The 21,958-nt window shown below is 45.1% G+C and overlaps 1 protein-coding gene across 1 annotated transcript in view; it reads right to left on the bottom strand.

Annotated features, from left to right (window-relative positions):
- Positions 1 to 1,532: 1,532 nt before the first annotated feature.
- The window catches only part of LOC138467430 (extracellular calcium-sensing receptor-like), a 42,341-nt gene continuing 21,915 nt past the window's right edge, over positions 1,533 to 21,958 (bottom strand). Inside the window, exons 4-6 of the mRNA XM_069607443.1 lie at positions 15,925 to 16,146; positions 2,537 to 2,660; positions 1,533 to 2,452 (exon numbers count right to left, since the gene is read on the bottom strand). Of these exons, the coding sequence (XP_069463544.1) occupies positions 1,533 to 2,452; positions 2,537 to 2,660; positions 15,925 to 16,146 (1,266 nt within the window). The remainder of the gene's footprint in view (positions 2,453 to 2,536; positions 2,661 to 15,924; positions 16,147 to 21,958) is intronic.

The raw sequence follows: 21,958 nt of genomic DNA, 5'->3' as shown, positions 1-21,958 counted from the left end.
CCAACTCGTCATTTATATTCTAAAAGCCAAGTCGTATGGGAGTGGTGAGCTTGTGCCTGGTGCTCACATAAAATAGGAGGGTGTGGTGATTCTGAGAATCAGGGTATCGGTTGATAGTGCTGTCTGGATGCAGTCCTGTCATAAAGTGCAAAGGAGTCCTGCTTGAAGGATTGTGGTCTTAAAGTGTAAATGAAAACAATCACTTTGTTCCATAGATTTACATGCAACTCTTGACAAGTAGGATGATTTAGGATGCATGAATCTATGCTCGGGAAAAGTGTGCTAGATGAACTTTGAAAAACAGATCACCCCAAAACATATCGGTTGCTTGAAAGTAAACTGCATTTTGGTTGTTGGAAACATCTGCCATCCTGCTGTGCAGTAGTGAGTTATGTAAGTGCCTCCATCATTTGCAGATTTCGGAACGCTTGGCTAAGGCAATCCAGTGTACATAATACATACAAATCACATTTTAAACATATCTCAGCTCAGTGTGTAATGCGGATATCAAACAGTCGTAAGGAGTTCACGTGTGATAAGGGCAAATACTGCCCGATACAGATAATGATGGACACAAAAATGAGATTGGCAAAGAGGACCCCTACAAGGTATTGTAATGTAATTGCATTGGGTTATTTATAACACGCTTAATACCCAGAGATTTCTATCATGGACCCAGGGAACGAACTTGTGTTGATCCGTGTTCTCATGCTTCCAAGACGAGCGTGTTGCGCCTGAGCTATAATCCCAAGACTAAGGCATCATTTCAGGAAACTGTTGGATAAATAATATTACTGCAGATGATAGAGAAGAAGGTATATAAGGTGTCCCCTGAGGCTCTTGGTTTAACACATGTGTGTGTCTTCTGTTTGTTGATAACATCCCAGTGTCATAATGTCCAGTAGTATAGCCAGGAAGGTACATAATCCAAGTCATACATCTATAGTTGGAAAAAGTGCTTGAAAAATAAGCAGGAGAGATTACTTTTATGGCAAAATAATTTGGAGGGTGCAAAGGGAAATCCTTCATTTTCCCCGAGGTCTTGGTTGAAGATACTACTTTTGCTTAGTTATAGGTCAAATGCTCGAATGCATTTGATCAAATGACAATATGCTCCAGTCAATTTGACCGAAAAAAAGGGTTGAATTATTTTTTTTTTGTCCCACCCCCAAACCCCAGTTTTTGGTGTTAAAACACCTTTTTTACCAATACAAGAGCAAAAAAAAATAAAAATACATTGGAAAAAAAATTCGACCTTTCTGTTTTCGGTCAAATTGACTCGATCATTTTGTCATTCGATCAAATGCATTCGAACATTTGACCAGACACCCATTTTGCTTCACACTTTCCTCAGAGATGAGAAACCATTTCATAAGCTTTAAGGATTTTTAGCAAGATATAAAAATGAAAACAAGGATAGACATTGTATCATTCCCATCAATATATCAAGAATGAACATCTGGACACATATGTTTCGAATATATTCAGTAAGTATGGAGTAATGACTCACTAACATAGTGATTTTCAATTGATCAAGTCACATGGGTGGAACCTCTTCCTCGGTCCACTAAGAATTCCTTGATGTTCATTTCAGGTCTCAGCAGTATGATATAACACTTTGGAAAAAATATACAGGATACCAAAGCAGAGCTGGAGGATAAGATGGTAAAAATCTCCATGGCAACCATGTACTTCCCCCGGGTACTGAGATAGGCTGGAATGAATGAAATCCAAGCAACGAGGAAAGCAAGCATGCTAAAGGTGATGAATTTGGCCTCGTTGAAACTGTCTGGTAATTTTCTAGACAGAAAGGCAACGATAAAACTGATGGTGGCAAGAAAACCAAGGTATCCCAGCATGCACCAGAAAGCAACCGGAGACCCTTCAATACATTCAATTATTATATTTCCAGGCTGAGAGTAGGTGTTATATTCTGAGAAAGTTGGGAGGTAACTCAACCAAGCGACACAGAGAAGAACCTGAATGAGAGTACAAATAGTTACAACCATGTACGCCAACTGGCGACCCACCCATCTACGTAAATTGCTCTTGGGGTTGATGGCCTTGAAAGCAATAACCACCATCATTGTTTTGGCCAAAACACAAGAAATGCAGAGAGCAAAAATGATTCCAAAAGCAGCCTGGCGGAGTAGACATGTTTCTGCACTTGGGAAGCCAATGAAAAACAAAGAACTGAGAAAGCACAGACACAGCGCAAAAAGCAAAAGGTAGCTGAGCGTGCGGTTGTTAGCTTTGACTATTGGTGTTTTCCTGAAATATATAAACATCACCAAGATGCCAGAAGGGATTAATGAGAGACCAACACTGATCACTGCTAACGCTGCACCCAGAGGCTCATAATAGGAGAGGAACTCTATTGTCTTTGGAATGCATTGGTCTTGTCTCTCGTTCGGCCACTGGTCCCATGGACACTTAGAACACGTAACAGAATCTGCAAGGGAAAATCAAGAACAATGTAATGTCTGCAAAAGGAACTCAAGGTTGTATGTGTTCTTTAAGGAATTAAATTACTCACCAGATTTGTTAGACATTTCTCCCTGTGGGCAGGGGACACACATGAAGCAGCAAGGTGGCTCTCCTAGTTTTGAAGCTTTCCAGAAGCCTGGTGGGCAGATGGGACTGCACAGGGAGAGGGGTATCTGCGTGGCATTAGAATACAATGGAGTAAGCTTCTACGAAAGACTGTTCAATTTGCTTAATTCAGAACATTGTTTTTTCATGCACTGGAACACTTGAATCTTAATGACAAAACAACTGACTTAGTAAAGAAACAGGACATTCATGAATTATCTATCTTCTTCACTGATGCCCAAGACCGGCCCTCACAGCCACACATTTTATACTTATAAAGAAAGAGAAGACAGACTGGTCTTCTCTGATCCCTATTCTCTTTATCCAGAATGCAAAAAATGTACCCTTTGTACTTACATCAACATACATGCCCCCACAGAGAAGCAGATCATGTCAAAGGCAATAAACAACCATAGTAAAAGGGGCCATCAGATGTTAAAGACAGTTGCAAGAATAATCAGAGATCACAGTAATCTATAACATAGGTAAGTAACAAAGGCTTTCTTTGTATATAGGACTTGTTCATGAGGACGGGCTATACTGTACCCAGATGACTACTCACTCGGTGGCCTTTCGTACGGACTGCTTATTGTATAAACAAGACAAGAGTAGTTTCTCTTTTCAAAAATGACTATTCAACATTTAAATACTTCCTCATCTAAAATCATTCACTGCATTATTTCTTACGTCATATGTCAAAAAGAATAATCTTTTTTCAAAACGAGAATTGCAAAGTAACTGTCTAGCTAAAAGAAATACAATCATATTCGGAACGATGATACATTGTACAGATCCCATTTGAAGTATTGAACTGTATGCTGGTCAAATAGCACAATGAGCTAATCGCTCACTCCTGAAATGTGTGCACAGCCTGCTGTGGCAGGTCCGAATCCCAGCAGGGCCAACTCAGTCTTTCATCCTTTCGAGGTCGATACATTGAATACCACTCTATGGGATAATAATGTCTTCTGGTATTTCAGCGCTCTGAGACCTATGGGTGAGTAGCACTATATAAAATATTATTATTATTATTGTATCAATGTGGACAGGCCATTATGCACTCATAGGCAGGGGCTGGTAATTTGTAGGAACACCATGCAAAATGGTTTTGGACCAGACATGAAGGTTTTTAATTTTGTTTGCTTTTTATCTGGGAAGGATCTTTTCAATAAATGTAACGCAAAAAGGTGGGTGGTTATTCATGACTGAGGGCAGACCTCAGGCTCACCAAATGGGCCTGTCATCTGGTGCAAAGACAAAACCGAATTTCCATCCGTGCCAAGAAAAGGGCCCACATCCAGGCATGCACTGATTCCAATAACACAGCTAAACTCTGAGTTTGTTGGTTGCCTACACAACCATCAAGCATCCAGAGGCACATAAACTTCTCTGCTGAACAACTGTGAAGAACTCCTTGCATCTCTTGACTCTAGCTCTCCAGCTGTTCCTATTTTACTTGATACGTTGCATTTTATACGGTCAACCACTCCATCCTCATAAATGGCTCAATGATACCCTCAGAGTGGGCTTGGACTGGATGACCTCCTTTCACACTGACCGTCCCTCACAGGTTATCCTGGGCTCTTTCTCCTCTCCCACTTCTGTCTCCACCTGTTGTATTCCCCAGGGCTCAAATCGTTCTCCCTGGCTCTTTTACATATATCTTGCTCCGCTAGCACACCTAATTTCCACTTTCTCCCCTTACTTCCAATGGTATGCAGGTGACACACAACTCTTCTTCAAACTTCCCTCTGATCCCCTCCTTACTTCCTCCATCATTCCTGACTGTCTATCTGCATTCCAGTCCTGGTGGGCCTTCAATTATCACTGCCTTAACACCAGACCTCTGATCAGTCGCATCTTTTCTTCTGCCTCCTCTTTATTCCCTCACTCTGGCCACCCTCTATGGGCTCTCCCCTTTCTCCTTCATCTGAAGTAAGACACCTTAGAGTCATCTTCGACTCCTCTCTTTCCTTCCTCCCTCAGATCCAGGACCTTGCCAAGAAGGCCCACTTTGAACTCTACCTGCTCAAATGAGTCCTTTCTTTCCTCACTTTCACCCAGAAGCAACATTTCTCTAGAGCTCTAGTCCTATCTAGGCTGGACTTCTGCAACAGCTTCTTTCTTAATCTACCCTCTTCCTCTCTACGTCCCCTCCAGCTTATCCAGAATAGGGCTCCCAGATTTATCATAGGCCTCAAGCCCAGGGACCGAATTTCTGAGCCCTAAAATCTCTCCACTGGCTCCGGCTGCTGCAAGGATCAAATTAAAATCCCTCTGCATCATCCATAATGCTGTCTATGGCCAGGGACCATGCTATCTACAACTGCCTCTAACCAAATACTCTCCCTCCAGATCCCTATGACCCTTCAGCGTGTCAAGCCCTTCTCTAAACAGTGAGCTGGTGGCCAATCTCTTTCCTCAGCTGGCTGCCTCCTCTGGAACAGCCTCCCCCTCCCTTTCCATCTTGAGCTGGATCTCCTCAAATTCCAGAAGCTCCTCAAGACTTTCCTTTTCACCTCCTTCTTCCCCCTCTCCCTCCATTGCTAAACCCCACAGTCACTGAGATTGGTGACCAGGGACCTTATGTGTCCTTCTGGGTCCTGGCCTCCCCCTGATTCACCTTAAGCCTCTGCCCACCCCCAGAACTTGACTTTTGGTCTCACAGGCCTGCTATTATTATTGTCAGCTGACCACGCTCGCCAAGTGATCTCTGCCAGGCACTTAACATCTGCTTGCAAATTACTCCCTAGCACTTCCCTCCTTGAAACCCCTAGCACTACCACTCTCCCTCGTCCCTCTCTCTCTGCACTTGAGCGTTCTGAATGCTCGCAAGGCCTAGTAGGACTGCCTCTTTCTTCTATTCTTTGTTATTACCTTGAGAAAGCATTTAATGATATGATATGATATGATAGTTTATTAATATAGCGTCTATACACAATGTGTTTCAAATCGCTTTACAGCAAGGGAGGGAACAAGGGAAAATACAATGACATTCTTACAGGCCATGAACAACAAGAATGTTTAATTAACTATCGTACACGGCCTGACAACATTTCAGATAGTGCAAGAGCTAAAACACAGATAGGAAGGAAATGGGAAACAGACAGGCGACTACCGTACTAGGCCTCACAGCATTTCTAGTAAAGCCGGAGATGAACAAGAGGTGAGGGAGGGGGAGGACAAAGGAGGGAGAGGAACAAAACAAGGGACTATCGTACTAGGCCTGACAACATTTCAGATAATGCTGGAGGGAGGTGGGCAAGTAAAGGGAGGGAATAGGAGACAAACATTTGTTGCTATCATACTACGTCCAGGGACAATCCTGATAAAGTAAGTGCATAGAAAAAAGTAAAGGAGGCCGGGAAGAGAGAGGGAGAAGGGAGAGGAGGAGAAAACAGAGAGTAAAACAGTAAGAAAAAAATATATATATATATATTAAACGCAGGTGCCAACCTTGAAGCTATATTTCTGTGAGGTTCCATTACTCTTTGACTTTACGGTCATGAACGCTTATTCCATGATGGTAAATGGGAACCAACTAGACTGGATCGTCACACACAATCTAGAGACCAGTCAGTATAAAACCACGCCGTGCATCTGGACTGACCACTTTAAAGTGGTTTTCATGCTGTCCATAAAAGACCTGCATCAGAAAACAATGGTAATGAGCCAATGAGTCTGCATAGCCGGAATTACAAGAGAATAGAGGCACCACATTTAGAGCAGTGTATAGAGAACGTTTTGAGGGATTCCAAAGAGGAAGACTCATGTGATAAACTCATCTCAAATTATCTATACCATGCTAAAGAACTGGTGGATCAGAAAGCACCTCTAAAAACCAAGCTGGACAGACCAAATAATAACCATCAGAAATGGTTCTACCCCACATTAATCGAGCTTAAAAAAGAAGAAAGGAAGAGAGAGGGCAAATGGCAGAAGACCCCATCACAGATCAATAAGGAAAGTTGGACAGAAATTGAGAAAACCTACAGAAAGTGTATTCGTGTGGCGATAAACAATTACTTCAATGAAAAAATTAGATCAGCCGAAAATTCCACCAGTAAATTGTACGAAATCCTCAAATCCATTGAAAAGCCAAAAGCACTAGCTCCTATGTTTACACCATCCCAGGAAGACTGTGATAAAGTTCAAACAGCCTTCACAGGAAAAATCAAAAAAGCCAGGAATTTGCTAAAAAAAGCGCAAAACACATCCTTAGACCAGGCTGGCACGTCTATAGAGATAAAGTCGCTAAAACATCAGGAAACCTTCAAATTTCACAACGTCACAACAGAGTAAATGATTATAACGTTGTCCTTAATTAAACCAACGTCATGCGCTGAAAATGTCCTTCCTCCGAAACTAATTCTGGAGAATATTAATATTTTTTGCCCACTACTTACAAAAAATGTCAATGCCTCCTTCCGTGACGGAGTAGTCCCAACAAACATCAAAACTGTAACCATCACACCTTTGGTGAACAAACTAGAGTTGGATCAAAGGGACCCGGGAAACTTGAGACAAATCACAAATTGCAATTTCATTCTTAAAGTGTTGGATAAGATCACCACGACTCAATAGCAGCCATATGTCGAAGGTAATGAGATCTTGCATAACCAGCAGTTGGGTTTCCGTGCTGCACACAGCAATGAAACAGCAATGCTTGACCTACAGATGCATATGCTGAGTGTAATCTTAAAAGGGAACACAGGGCTACTCATCCTTCTAGACCTGAGCACAGATTTTGATCTCCTAGATCATGAACAGCTTAAACAGTCACTAAAGAAGGGAGAAAATTGCTCCAAAGAAGCAATTGACTGGTTAACATCTTTCCTCTCAGGAAGTCTAAGGTTCATTGGGGGGATACATTCTCCCATGAAACTTACATATTATGTGGGGTCTTTCAAGGTTCCAGCTTATCACTGCTCCTTTTCAACCTTTACATCAGGTTCCTCTGGATAGTATTAGATAAAATAGGTGCACATTTCACCAACTACGCAGACGATACTCAGCTAGTGGTAGAGCTCAGTGGTAACTATGCACAGGATAGTGCAAAAGTTAAAGCATTATATAAGGCAATTGAAATCTGGATGGATAACAACTGGATGTGCCTAAACGGCAAAAATCAGGGTGACTGTTTTTGGATCAAACCAAGTTCAGGCCAAGTTAAACTATTAGTATGAGTTTTTCTGCATAAATGACTCCCCCAAAGTGAAAACATTTGGGATTTTGATGGAAGCCTCAATGAGTGCAGAAGCTCAGGTCATGCACATGAGTAAGAACTGCTCCTTACAACTCATCAGAGCAAATGACCCCACTTGAGTGAGGAAAACTGTGCATCTATCGTCAGAGCGACAATACTATCCCGGTTAGATTATGGTAATTCATTACTACTAGGGGCGAATAAATGGTGCACAGCAAAATGCCAAATGATTCAGAATAACATAGTGAGAATCATAAAAAAGAAAACTAAGAAGGAGCATATTCGCAGAGGCAGAAGAGACCTGCATTGGTTATCTGCTGAAAGACAGAATACAGTTCAAGGCTCTGACCTTGGTGCAGAGGTGTATTCTTGGGAAAGCACCAGTATACCTCAAAGAAAAGATCAACCTCTATGCACCAGGCCGAGCCCTCCGATCAGAAGCACAGGGCCAAATCACAGTTGCAACTCATAAGCCAATAAAAGGACTGGACAAAGCCTTTCATATAAAGGCTGCAATCAAATGGAACAAACTACCTTTAGTCTTGTGTAGTGTTACAGTGTTGTTGAGGTAGCTAGGTGCCTTTTTAGCTATGCATTTGTGGGTGGCACATAGGGTTTTGTATATGATGTTGGCGTTTATGGATAGCCAGTGGGCTTCTCTCCTAATGGAGGAGATGTGGTCCGATTTCTTTAGGCCAAGGGCCGCTTGAAGCACTTTGTTTTGCAACAATTGCAGTTTAGCGAGGTTGACATTAGAAGTACCTAGCAAGAGTATGCTACAATAATCTAGCTTTGTTAGGATGAGGTCCCTGGCTTGGGTGGTGCACTTATTTGGTGTAAGAAATTGCCAACTTATCACAATCAAATTGGAAGTTTATGATGTAGCCGAAGAAATGGCATGTTTGGACATTGTCAGTTTGGCATCTAGATACACTCGTAGGGTTTTGACTTGTTTTAGCACAGGGATGGGGATACCATTGATGTTGATTACTGAATAGTCAGGGTCTAGAGTATTCATTTTGGCTGTGGAGCCCACAATGAGTATATCCATTATGAATTGTCATATCATATCATATTGCAGTGCCCTGGTTGCAAAACCTTGTCACATGTTGCACTATGCTTCCGACTACCCTCTTTCCTGCTGAGACCACAGTTGCACTACTTTTTATTGGTGCACTTCTACCACTGTCCTTCCCTAGCCCAAACACGAATAAAAAAGAAAACTAGCCTCTTTGCCACTTCCCCATCTTTACTTCTCTCCCCGTCCAAAAACACAAGAGGAAGAAACATGCCATTTGCCACCTTGTGCTTCACAAATCCAAAAGTAAATAATGTGTGTGTCCTGCCCTCCTCGCCCTTCTTGCACCTTAGCCAAAACGTGAAATATACAGCATCATGCGTCATGCATTACACACCCTCCATCGTTGTGTAGGCTGCCCGCCCTAACAATGCTGAGGAAAACATAAAGTTCCTGCTGTCCTGCATCCCACCTCCATTTCCCACTCCTTCATTACACAACCCACTCTCAGAAGGGCTCCCTGTGCAAACATCTGAGAGCTTGTCAGAGCTGTGGCTTCCTTTCTGGCAAAGGTAGAGCAGGATTTGCCAACACGGCAGCCGTGGACATCATAATATAACATGCTGTGGATTTCATAAGCTGACAGAAGCATGGCTGAAGTTTGTTGGGTCTCCTTCCACAGCTTTGCTGGGGTCACCGTAAGAGGCTATGCGATTTTTTAAAATTATTGTTGATAATGGCAAAACAATAACATCTGCTTACTAGATGTGTCATGTTGACAATCTCGTTCCGGGGCACAGGGGGCCAGGGAGGGAAGTGACGAGGGAGGACGGGGTGTTGTTGGTACGTGTGAAGGTTGGAATAAAGGAAAACGTTAGAGCGCAAGCTGTTGGCTCTGACTTATTATTGCTGTGCAGCAGCACTTATGAAAGTGGGCGATTTCCCACTGCGGATCCGGCATAACACTGGTGACGAGTGTCACGCTGTCAGCGCGCAAAACCCTGGGAGCAGCGATGAGAAGTGCAGTGGCGAGGCACGGAGAGCAGAGACTTGCCTGGGCGTGACGGTGATGGCGGTGCCCCACTCAAAGAGGGAGAAGCTTTTAGCAGCCCTGCACGGCCCGCGAGGGTGAAATCAGTGCCCTGCCAAAAGAGGGAGAAACACTTAACGGCAGTCGAGGAGGACTGGGCTGAGGCAGTGCATGTAAATTGCATACCGGTGAGTGGGGAGTGGGTAGGGAAGACACGTTATGGTGCGCGTGCCTAACCGCGGTAGGCACATCTACTCCCTGAAGTCCTGCACAGTAACAGGAAGATACCACAGTGCACGTGCCTCATAAGGCAGCCATGTTGGGGATTTAGATATGGAAAAATTCCCTCAGTGAGAGGCTGACACTCACCAGAAGACATTGTCTGACCAGGAGGGCCTGCAGGATGCAGCCCATGACATACAGGCACAGGGCCCAAATGTCCCACAAGCTACTGCCCTGTATAGACTACCAGACTCACTTGCAGTACAAATGCCAGGAGCTTTTGACGTAACAGACACAAGTAACATGGGGCCAAGGTGGGCCAGATGGATTAGGGACTTTGATCTGTACATGGGGCCCATTGATGAAGAAAGGCAAAAATGCCTGCTTAAGCTGGCAGTGGGGCCAGCGACACGAGACATCATTGACGAGATGCCCACTACGTCCGCTACGTCCATTGATTCCATTCAAGATCTTAAAGGTGCCCTATCAGCCTACTTCACCCCACATGCCAACGTGGTCTATGAGCACCATCTATTCCATAGCAGGAAACAGGCAAAGGGTGAGACCATGGTTGCCTATGTCATGCAGCTGAGAATCAAAATGAAGCACTGTGACTTTGCAAATTACTCCAACACAGAGGACCTGCATTCCCAAATCATGGCAGGGCGTGGGTACCAGACATTCAGACAGAAACTACTACAGAAAGCCAACACATTGGACAAAATACTGATGCTCGCATGGGCAGAAAGGGCAGTGGACTCACAGATTGAAAGCTTTAACACCACAACACCCGTAGAATTAATGCATCGGCTACAGAAGAAGAGAAGACAGAAAGAACCCTTTGAAATCGGTGTGTCAACTGGCAAGAGAGAGAGGACGTGACAGAGGAAGGGAGTGTGCTCCCCAATACAAATCCAGACCTCCCCACAATGCCACACACATCAGGAGCGGCGCCACATCCCCCTCAAAGACCGAAGGACCAAGAGACGAAGGAGAATGAGTCCGGAGATGACAGGCACAGGCGAGAAAAAAGAGAAAGAAGGAAGTACGTCATCTGCACGAGGCCTCGGAGCAGATCCAGGCGTCACGTGTGCTACCCAGTAGAACAGTCCCCTTAGGAATCGGGCATCAGCTCCTCAGTATGCGAACAACGAAAGAAGGGCTACGTCTACGCCTTGGGCAGCTCATCAGTGACAGAACACAGTCCGACATTGCTGATGGGACTGAATAAAAGACCTAAAAAATTCCTAATAGACATGGGGGCTACGGTGAAAAAAATCAGAGAACAGACAATAGAGGAGTTACCACGAGCCCCAAAACTGAGCCCAGCAACAGTCGACATATATGCATATGGAGCAATATCTTCCCTTAAATGCCTGGGTCAATTCGGGGAAATATGCCGTTACAAGGGTCAATTGAAAAGGGTGCTCCTACATGCGTTGGTGATGGAAAGTGAGAGTGGCTGCATAATTAGCTTTAAAACCGCTATTGACATGGGCCCAATAGATGTACTGTACAAACTGATTGCATACAAATACATTGATCTAGTGCACCTGATAAAAGAACAGTATCCAAACCTATTCAAAGGGATAGGACAACTGTGTAACAGCCAAATCAAGTTGCACACTGATGAAGAAATTCACCCGGTAGCACAACACTATAGGGGCATACCAGGGAACATCCAGAGGAAAGTCGAGAATGAGCTACATAAACTAATAAAACAGGACTTCATAGAGCCAGCCACAGGCCCTACCACATGGGTCTCTCCCATTGGTCCGATTCCGAAGAAAGGCTCCAACGCCATCTGGCATTGTGTGGATATGAGATGACCCAACCAAGTCATTCTAAGGGAAAGACACATGGCACCACGTATCACTGACATGATACACTTATTAAATGGAGCCAAGGTCTTCTCCAAACGGGACTTGGAAAAGGGTTACCACCAACTGGTACTGAGTCTTGAGAGCCAGAACATCACGACTTTTGTCACACACCTGGGATTATACAGGTATAAAAGGTTAAGCTTATGTGTGTCCTCTGCAGCGGGGATTTTTCAGGCAGAAATACATAATGTAATAGAACACATACCAAACTGTATAAACTACAGTGATGATATTCTAGTGTTTGGGACTGATGTAGGAAAGCATGACGAGACCCTGGCCAAGGTGTGCATGGTACTGGAGGCGGACATTCTTACCCTCAACCAAGAATAGTGTGAGTTCAGGAAAGGCATATTGAAGTTCTTTGGCCATGTCGTCTCTGAAAATGGCATGACACCTGACCCGGACAAAGTCACTGCACTCAACGAGACACCACCACCAACCAACATCTCAGAATTAAAGTCCTTTCTGGGCCTTCCCAGTTACTGCACGCAGTACATCAAAGACTTTGCGATGGTGAGTGAGCCACTCAGGGCACTGACCAAGCAGAACGCTGCATTCAAATGGTCAGAGGAATGCCAACGCGCCTTCACAACGATTCAAGAAAGGGTAGCTTGGCAGGAAACCATGTCCTATTAAGACTCCAACTGCAAAATGGAACTAACCATGGACGCAAGCTTGGTAGGGGTGGGTGCTATTTTAGTTCAGGTCGACCCAGCCGATCTGACGCAGACCCACATAGGTGCACACGTGAGCAGAGGCCTCTCAGCTACACAACAGGCACATTCTCAAGTAGAATACTTAAAACATGTGCTATTGAACTGCACAAGGACCCTGTAAGCAATACTTCAAACAATAATGATTAAGCTTCGGATGCTTCTATGCAAAAGAATATATAACTGTTTCAAAGAGTCTGTTTTATTGAATCAGCCAACACGTGTTTCCACCCACCAGTCTTTTTCAAGGCTGATGATTTCAGATAAAGTTACCCATACATGTGGGTCAAAACATGTGTCGGCTGATTCAATAAAACATTTTTCAAGCATTCAGTTTCAGGAACAGGCATTTTGGGCGGGGCCACACGAGTTGGACTTGCTTCACTGGACCACGAGTATATCATTTTTGGGGGACTAGCGCACACCAAATTGTTACTCCCTACCTTGAGTTTTTACAATATTCTCAAGCAGAGAAAGAAAGTCTTGCAGTAGTGTGGGTGTGTGAACACTTTCACCTCTTTCTATATGGCAAACAGTTTAAGGTAGTGACTGACCATCAGGCTCTTTCTTTATGGCAAACCACAAGCCAACATGCCACCTTGCATTGCGAGGTGGGTGCTCAGATTACAGGACTACTCTTTTGAGATCATGCACAGGCCGGGAAAAGAGGAGAATCCTGCTGACTTTCTGTCCCGACATCCAAGAAGTGGCTGTACCCCTGAACCGTTGATAGCAGATACCTGATCCAACAGGTCATACCCAAAGGCATTGAACCGGCACACCTGGCCGAAGAAATAGAAGCAGACCCGGCATGCCAGATAGCGTGTGAAGGTCTCAGATCGGGCCAGTGGAGGAGAGCCAAAGAAAGAGGTCACCTTGAGTCAGAAGATGTACGGAAGGAGGTAGACAGACTTTTCAAGTGAAGGAGGAACTGGCTCTTTCGGAGGATAACATGCTATTGAAGGGCCATAAAATGGCCATTCCTGCATCGCTGAAACAGATGGTGGTATAGCTAGCCCATGAAGGACACTGAGGCATGGTCTCCACGAAATGCATGCTGCGTCAAAAGGTGTGATTTCTGCAACTAGACACCATGGTGGAGAAACTCCTGAAGCAGTGCCCTACTTGTTGCCTCATCACACCCAACCCACACCCCAAACCACTGCATATGTCAAACTTACCAGAAAACATATGGGATGCAGTGGCTGCTGATTTCTTTGGACCAATCGAAGGGGGGAAATATGTGTTAGCCATCATGGATGAATATTCCATATACTCGGAAGCTAAAATGGTGTCTTCAACGGCTGCTCATCATGTCATCCCTGTAATGGACTGCATACTCAGGGCATACGGCATCCCCAGGAAGGTGAAGATGGACAATGGGCCTCCGTTCAATGGTCCAGACTTTGCAAGGTTGAGTGAATACATGGGATTCCACCACCATGAAATCATGCCCCTTTGGCTGCAGGCGAATGGCATGATCGAACGTTTCATGGCCAACCTCAAAAGGGCATTGTAAGTGGCTCGGCTCATGGGTCAACCATACAAACAAGTGCTATACCTGCAGAAGTGATGTTTGGGAGAGACATCAGGAACAGACTACCTCAGCTAGCCCTCAGGAGGGTGAGCAGCCACATGACGCCGAACTGAGGAAACAAGATGAAGCAGCTAAACATTGAATGAAAGAATACACTGACGTTCGCAGGAAGGCTCGTGAACCCCATCTGGAAGTGGGAGATGTTGTAACCATGAAACAACAACAGATAAACAAGCAGACAGCAGCATTTCCAGAGGAACCACTGAAAATCATGGAGACGAAAGGCTCCATTGTCACGACTCAAGGGGACAAGGGACAGACCACCCGAAACTCCTCACACTTTGAGAAGTTTCCCCTAGCCAGTCGCAGTAGGCTAAGTTGAAGAGTTGAAATATCCGATGAATATGCATCGGACGACCCTTATCAAGGAGATCAAGAAGAGTCAGACGCTTCTGGTCCAAAGGACAGAGATGAAAGATCAGAGGCCAGATGCTCCATGGGAATGACAAGCTCGAGACCACAGAGAGCAAGAAACAAGTCTCGATGCCTCATCGAAGTGATGGGCTGATGTAGAACTCTTGTTGGCTAACTGTTTAATTCGGGTGGCGGGTGCAGGTTGACAATCTTGTTTCTGGGGCACAGGGGGGCGGGGAGGGAAGTGACGAGGGAGGGTGGGGTGTAGGTGGTATGTGTGAAGGTTGGAATAACGGAAGACGTTAGAGCGGAAGCTGTTGTTTCTGTCTTATTATTGCTATGCAGCAGCCCTTATGAAAGCCGATGATATCTCACTAGAGATCCGCCATAACAATATGCAAGTCAAGCAAGCATAGCATTAGTAATTAGAAGCCATACAATGTTACAAATACTTGAGCATAAGAACATGCATAAGTCAGCCAAGCATTGTATGGGGTTCTGTGTCATTCCATCTCCAGGGTGTTTGACACCAATTTTTGGCCGAAAAAACACATTGGGCCTCATTACAACCCTGGCAGTCCCGTAATGAACGGTGCCGGTACGGGACCGGCACCGTTCATTACGGGATGCCCTATTATGAGGTTCCCTTGCATGACCCGCTCAGAACGTCTGGTAAAACCAGACGTCCCTAGCGGGTCCCACAAGGGGACCAGGGAGTTAATAACGGGCCCATTATTAATGGGCCCATTATTAGCTCCCTCCAAACTCCCATTGAGCCCTATGGAGGCTCAAATGGGAATGGTGATGGGTTTTTTCAATTAGGAATTACCGGGTCCTCCAAGGTTAGTATGACCCGGTTGTGCCTTATTGAAGGAACCGGGTACTGGAACTCGGTATGGAGGCAGCCATGCCCTTATTAAGGGCATGGCTGCCTCCATACTCGTAATGAGGCCCATTGTATGTTTTTTTTTTTAATTTGGGCAGTTTGACAATGTATTCCCCTTCCCAGATTTTTACTACATATTCCACACACCCTGCTACCCCTTATATCCCTTTACCCACCCCACCCCATATTTTAAGACAAAAATTGGCGGCAAAAACCTCAGCAAAATAATCCCTGGCGATGAATGACCGTCATACGGTTTTAAGCATTATATATTTTTTTCCTTCAACAAAGCATGTATTTTCTAAGCATATTCTTTTGTTAAAACAAGCATTTTAATTCATACTCAAGCCATTATAACACTGGAATGGATTGCCAGATGTTAGCCGGCCATTTTTGTGGAAGTTGAGAAATGATAACACCTACCTGAGTGTTGCCGCCAGCCCACATAATGGCAGTGGTATTGACAAGAAGCTTCTGGGGAGCGCTTGAGTCGTACCTGCCCACCTTCACGTACTGTGTGTTGCCCCATGCATCCCGCTGCCAGTTTACAATGTCATACGACGGCGGGGGATTTCCGTGTTGGTCAAAGGACACCTCTGCCCCATCGGCATTGCGAAAGCGAACGTTCTGAACATAGTGGAGGAGCTAAAAGCGTGGAAAGATGAACAGACATCGGACGATACATAGGAACATGGGGAAGCATGGTGATAACAGCAACGTTAAATCAATGATATCTTGCATTCGTTTCTGAAGGAAGAGTCTATTCATTAGAAAGTCTACATTTGGAAATAAGTCAACAATTCTTTTAAACACTTGTAAATAATACTATGCTTTCTGGAGCAAGTGGCATCGTTAGATAACATGTTGTGTATTTCTAAAAACAAACGAAACAAAGAAAGCATGGATGTCTTCCTGTGTTCTTCACTTTCTATTTTCCCCAAAATATACCAATGACAATAGATGTCAACTATTGGAGGTTATAGATCTTTGGTCAGCCTTTCTACTGATCTAGTATCTAGAGATCCATAGCAAATTATACTGACAGGCGATAGCGCCCAGAGGAGTTGATCACACAATCAGTCACCTCTTCATCTCATGTGTAGTCGCCCAACTGGCCCCATGTTACCACATTGACACAGAAGGATTGCCAGGCCTATCAGTATTCTCACCATGGGCAGATCTCAATGTTAGTAGTGATCAGCACGGGAATCCCACACCTGAGTTGACCAGGAACGTGCCTACACCATTGGTGCCTCCCTCAAACATTCAGTATTAAATAAGACTACCCTAAGGCTGTTCTTAATTCTGTTTGTGGGGGTCAACATTTATTCTATAATGCAGCCGAGGTCTACAGGACCCGCTAGTTGCAGGCATTGGAATGGGGAGCGGCCTCTTGCAAATTACTGATTTCGTAGCTGGGATACGTCTATTCTCATACGTATGTAATGACAATAGTGCAAAGGTGAATAGCACAATCCAACTTCTCATGGTTTCATAGTGCCGTAGCCACAACAGTACCTGATGTTTTGCTAAATACACGTTCCATTTGGTCTCTGACCATCAGGCTTCAAGGTTAGCATACCGCTTTCTATGAGTTGAACTTGTATGATTGTAAACACATATATCTGTTTCATGCTTGATAATATTGAATGGCAGACTGGATAATAAAACCTGCTTGTATCCACTGTATCATTCACAAATCTTTCGCTCTATCTTTCTCTTTGTGCTCTCTTTGTCTCTTTACCTCTCTATTTCTATAACTCTGTCAATATCTTTCTATTACTCTCTGTCTGTCTCTGTCCTTCTCTCTCTGTCTCTCTCTCTCTCCCTGTGTTTCAAGGTAGGTTTCTGTCACTCAAATGTTATAACCATGAAACGTATATGCTCATTCAGACAGACTTGGGGCACGATTCATGGAAGTATTTGCGAGGAAAATATGGAACTTGTGTGCCAAACTGCGCGCAAATCCGCATTCGTCGATTCATGATATTGAATGCGCTGTACGTTTCCTTTTCGTGGAGTTGGCACAGGTTCGGCATGTTTCTGCAAGCCATCAAGGGCCTTGCTCGAGACTCGATGCAGAGCGTGCGCGTGGCTTGCACAGAGGGCTCGGAAGGGGCTGGAACACCAAAAATGGGGTAGAACTTGCTCAAAAATGGGTGTTCTGAGGGAGAGCCTGCAGGCTTTGTTCCATAACTGTTGCGAATATTTGTTATCCCTGGAAGGAATGCACACTGTAAGGCCACGGGACAGCACCAGGTGCCTCACCATGCACATTTATCACAGCCAGGTCAAAAAGCAGACTTCCCACCCATCCCACCAGGAGTTATGACACCCATAACTGCCGCAGTACAAGACCCATACATTTCACGATAGAAGGTATCCCCAGACCACCAACCTTAACCCGAGTGGTCAAAAATGATTTAAAGGAACACCGCCTTTCCACCTTACTTCATAATGACACACTTTGTAATATGAGGTACAGGGAGGAATAAATTATAGTCCAAAGTGAGGGTGGAAACCTTGGGTGTGGATAGGGCGATATGGAATGAGAGAATAATGTGTGGGTCAGCATGGTCTTAAGCCTCCCCCTGTGCCAATCCTAGAACTTCCCAGGTGCTGCCATAATGATAGACAACCATTGTCTTACAATAGTACCTAATGAGGAACGTGACCTTCATTCCCTGGAGCAGCCTGGCATCCCCAATGGAGCAGGCCACCAATGTATAGGGTCTCCCCAACCAGCTACATGGGTTTTTACTGTATTTGTGACATGTGTGACATGAAATTTGAGGAGAACCATCTCCGGTTCCGGAAGCACCTCAAAACCTTCCTCTTTGCTTCTGTTTTCTCTCTCCCTATCCCCTGCTAATTCTTCACTGAAACTGCACTGAATCTGCAACTGGGCCACTCTCACCGACCTCGGTCCTGGGCCCAGCCACTCTCCACTTGCACTGCCTCCCTGGCAACCCCTGCACTGCGGGACTGTCTCTGTATCCTTACAGCCCCCCCTTCCCAGCACGTGTCTGCACTTACCCTGCACTTGCCACCAGCTGGCCCTTTTCTTGTACTGCACTTCCCCCCTCCCCTTCCCCTTGCACTTCTCCCTTCCCCCTACCCCTGCACTTGCGTGATCTGAATGACACCTGGCCTAGTAGGATCGTTGTCTGTCCTCCCCTTGTTTCCCCCCTCCCTGCCTCGTCGCACCTTGAAACACTTGTGTATAGGCGCGTTACAAATGCCATATCATATCATATCACATCAGCAATGACAATGTGTTTCCTTATAACCTTCTGATTGTACTATTTTTTGGCAGAATGTTCTCAAGCAGCAGAGTTCTTTGCTGGCCTACCTACTTTTTGGTCTGATTAAAACTTGTTATCCTCCCGAGAATCTCTTGGCCTTTTTTCCCGAGCAGGTTGTATTTTTTCTGGCGTGAATGTTCAGGGGCATGCCTTCATACGTGTGACTGCAGCGTGATCCCGGTGCCCCCAGTACCTGCAAAGGTGTCCAGGCAGCCTCTCTGGAAGGGCCGCTCCCACCTACAGCAAGCAGCACCAAAAACCCATACCCCTGAGTGGCCGTACCGAAGCCATTTTTGCAGAATTCCTGTCTGCTCATTGGAGAGGGGCGAAGCTCCAATGAGAAGTGCCGGCCGGTGTTTTTGGAACCCTGTGACTGAGGAGTTCGGGTGAACACACGCACATGAGTATAGCCTTGTAAGAGATAAGTAGGGGATAGCTGTATGGGACAGTGTGAACACACGAAGATTGAAATTGGGAGTGTGGCATGCATGTTGTTATGTTTTTTTTTTATTAACTTCTTAAGGAGAAGATTAAGGAAAGGAAGACAGAATGGTAAGGAGCCTCCCAGAGGGAGGGGAGAAGGTGGTGCCACTCACATTGTTTATGGGGAAAAAAGGAAATTCATAGGATCCCCATATCATTTAGGGCTCGTGAATAGTAGTGGTTGATATTTTAGCTTTTTATTTTAGCTTGTTTTATTTGTGTTTTAATTTGGAACAGTGGAGGCCTAGAAGGGGCGTTGTGTAATTTGTGGTGTGTGTGTGTGTGGAGAGTGTGGTTTGTGTGAGTTAGTAGACTGGAATAATATGAAAGGGGGTGGGTAAAGAAAGGACATTTTTTGAAATTATTGTGACAAAGAGGGGGATTGAATGTGTTTTTTGACAAACTATAAAACTGTGTATAGTGCTTTAGCATAGGCGTAGCAACAGCAAGGGCACCACTAATGAAGGTATGGGTAGAGAAATGCCCATAGAGTACATGTGCAAGGCTGTGCTATTGTACTGTGACAGAATTTAAAAAATATCATAAACAGTGGGTGACGAAGACGAGGGGAGGGGGATGCCCAATTCATGGCCAGAGCAGGGCTCCTATGACAGAAGTATTTTGGAACATATGTCTATATTTTTGACAGCAAAGTACAAAGGGACCAACTACAGATACAGAGGAGCACAAGGGAGGAGGGGGGCACGCTGTGACAGCAAAGGCGCAGGTTGAAGTAAGGATGAGGAGACATTGACAAGACACAAGGTAATATATCCCTTAGCAGCCCGAAGTATTATATCCCTTAGCAGCCCGCCCTGCAGTGGGATACACAAACCGAACTTATGTGTCAGTACGGCGACAGCCCACCGCCCCCATATATGTCCCCACCAGAAGTCGCAGCGCACACAGATATCAAGAAAAGAGATTTAGAGCCAAGCATGACTGAGGCAGACAAACTAGCAGTGGAAGTCAGGAGATTTTTTGTTCAGGATAGACAACGCACCCATTAGAACTGTACATGTAGAGCATGACGATGAAATGGATAGCCTTGGGTATAAGAATGTTGGTTCCCATAGGGGAGTGGAAGATGGGTGGAGTACATTCGATGAGACTGAGCAGGATGAGGAGGCAGAGAAAGCACCTCAATGTACCCCTAAAGTAGAGAGCTTATGGGACGGCAGATTAAGAGACCGATTTGTCAGAATGGCAATAGCAAGGAAAAAGGGGAGTGAAAAGAAGGATGACGAAAGTAAAAAAAAAAAAGGCCCCAATACAGATGGACCAAAACAACTTAAGAAAAGCACTCCTGGTCTTTATGGTGGGCACATGGAAATGGATATATATATTAAAAAAAAATGGTAGGAGTACCCCTAGCAGTAGGAGATATCAAAAGTGTATTGGTAGCCTCTATTGGAGATCAGGCTGCCTATGTGTGGGTGACGGCGGGGTACCCGGGGTAACTTTGAGCAATGATGCACATGATGGAGCATCCTTTAATTAGATTATAGTAAATGTTTTGGATGCGCTGCAGCATGCTTTCACCAGACACACAGCCGACCTGCAGTCTATTATGCAATGTACCATGGGCGATGATGAAGATGCCGCCCAATTCATTCTTAGGGTTCAAGAGATATGGAGAGCAGTGACGGGTAACATGTGGGAACAATCAATATCCCTTTTCTATTTTATTGTTAATCAAGTCCTACGCAAAGAAGTGCAAAAGGAATTGGACAGAATTGTGGGGGTTTAGGTGAAAGGGGGGCTCGAAATACAGAGCATAATAGTACACCACTGCAGAAGAATAAACGTGTGAAAAGGAAACGACTCAAAGGCAACAGGCAGAGGAAGTGGAACTAGTATTAAAACAAATTAGCTAAAGTAGCTGTGGAGGCATCAGGGTTGACGCCAGAACAAACGGAAGTGGCAGGGTACACCCCTAATTTTGCAAATGCCAGAATCGCCACAATGTGGTCAGAAGGAGGACAAGGACAGTGGGCCGGTAACAGACAATACCCTGGCCAGCAGTGGCAAGTAGGACAACATCGAGGAAGAGGTGGGTTCTTGTGATCACGGGGGGGTTGGGGATGGGACCCCAGGGAGGAGGAATGGGGCAATCTTGGAACTGTAGGAAGTGGGGACACTTCTCAAGAGAAGGATGAATTAGACATGGGATGAGGTAAAGTTATGGCCAACAGAATTATGGTATTCCCCCTCAAGGGCACCACAGGGACCAACTCCCAAAATGTCCTCCATACCCAATGAAATACACCAGGCATATACGCAGTTTCCCCTGCATAAACTGGCCCCATCCCCACAGCAGCAACAACAGCAGGCGATGCAATCATGCCCGCCTCACAACAATTTCCAGCAGGCAGGAAATATGAACCCCTATAATGGGGTGCCCAGTGGCACAGTGGCCTGGTTCCAAGGGGCGACAGTGGTGGGGGGGAAACCCTTTCTCATTCCTGTGGACAAATACCTACCCTATTAGGACAGCCCACAGAGAGCATTCAATTGTCCGGTCCTGTCAATGACCCTCAATCCAGAAGAGGAACCCTTGGAGGGGGCAGAGTTAGGAAACAAGCAATTCCTCTTTATGGTGGATCGAGGCGCTGAGAAATCAGTGAAGGTAATATCCCGTTATCTGCCAAAGGTCTTGACACAGAGGG

This window comes from Ambystoma mexicanum, chromosome 1p (genome assembly GCF_040938575.1).
Source record: "Ambystoma mexicanum isolate Mex_15411 chromosome 1p, UKY_AmexF1_1, whole genome shotgun sequence".
Taxonomy (NCBI): Eukaryota; Metazoa; Chordata; class Amphibia; order Caudata; family Ambystomatidae; genus Ambystoma; species Ambystoma mexicanum.
This window is presented reverse-complemented; position numbering and strand designations above follow the sequence as displayed.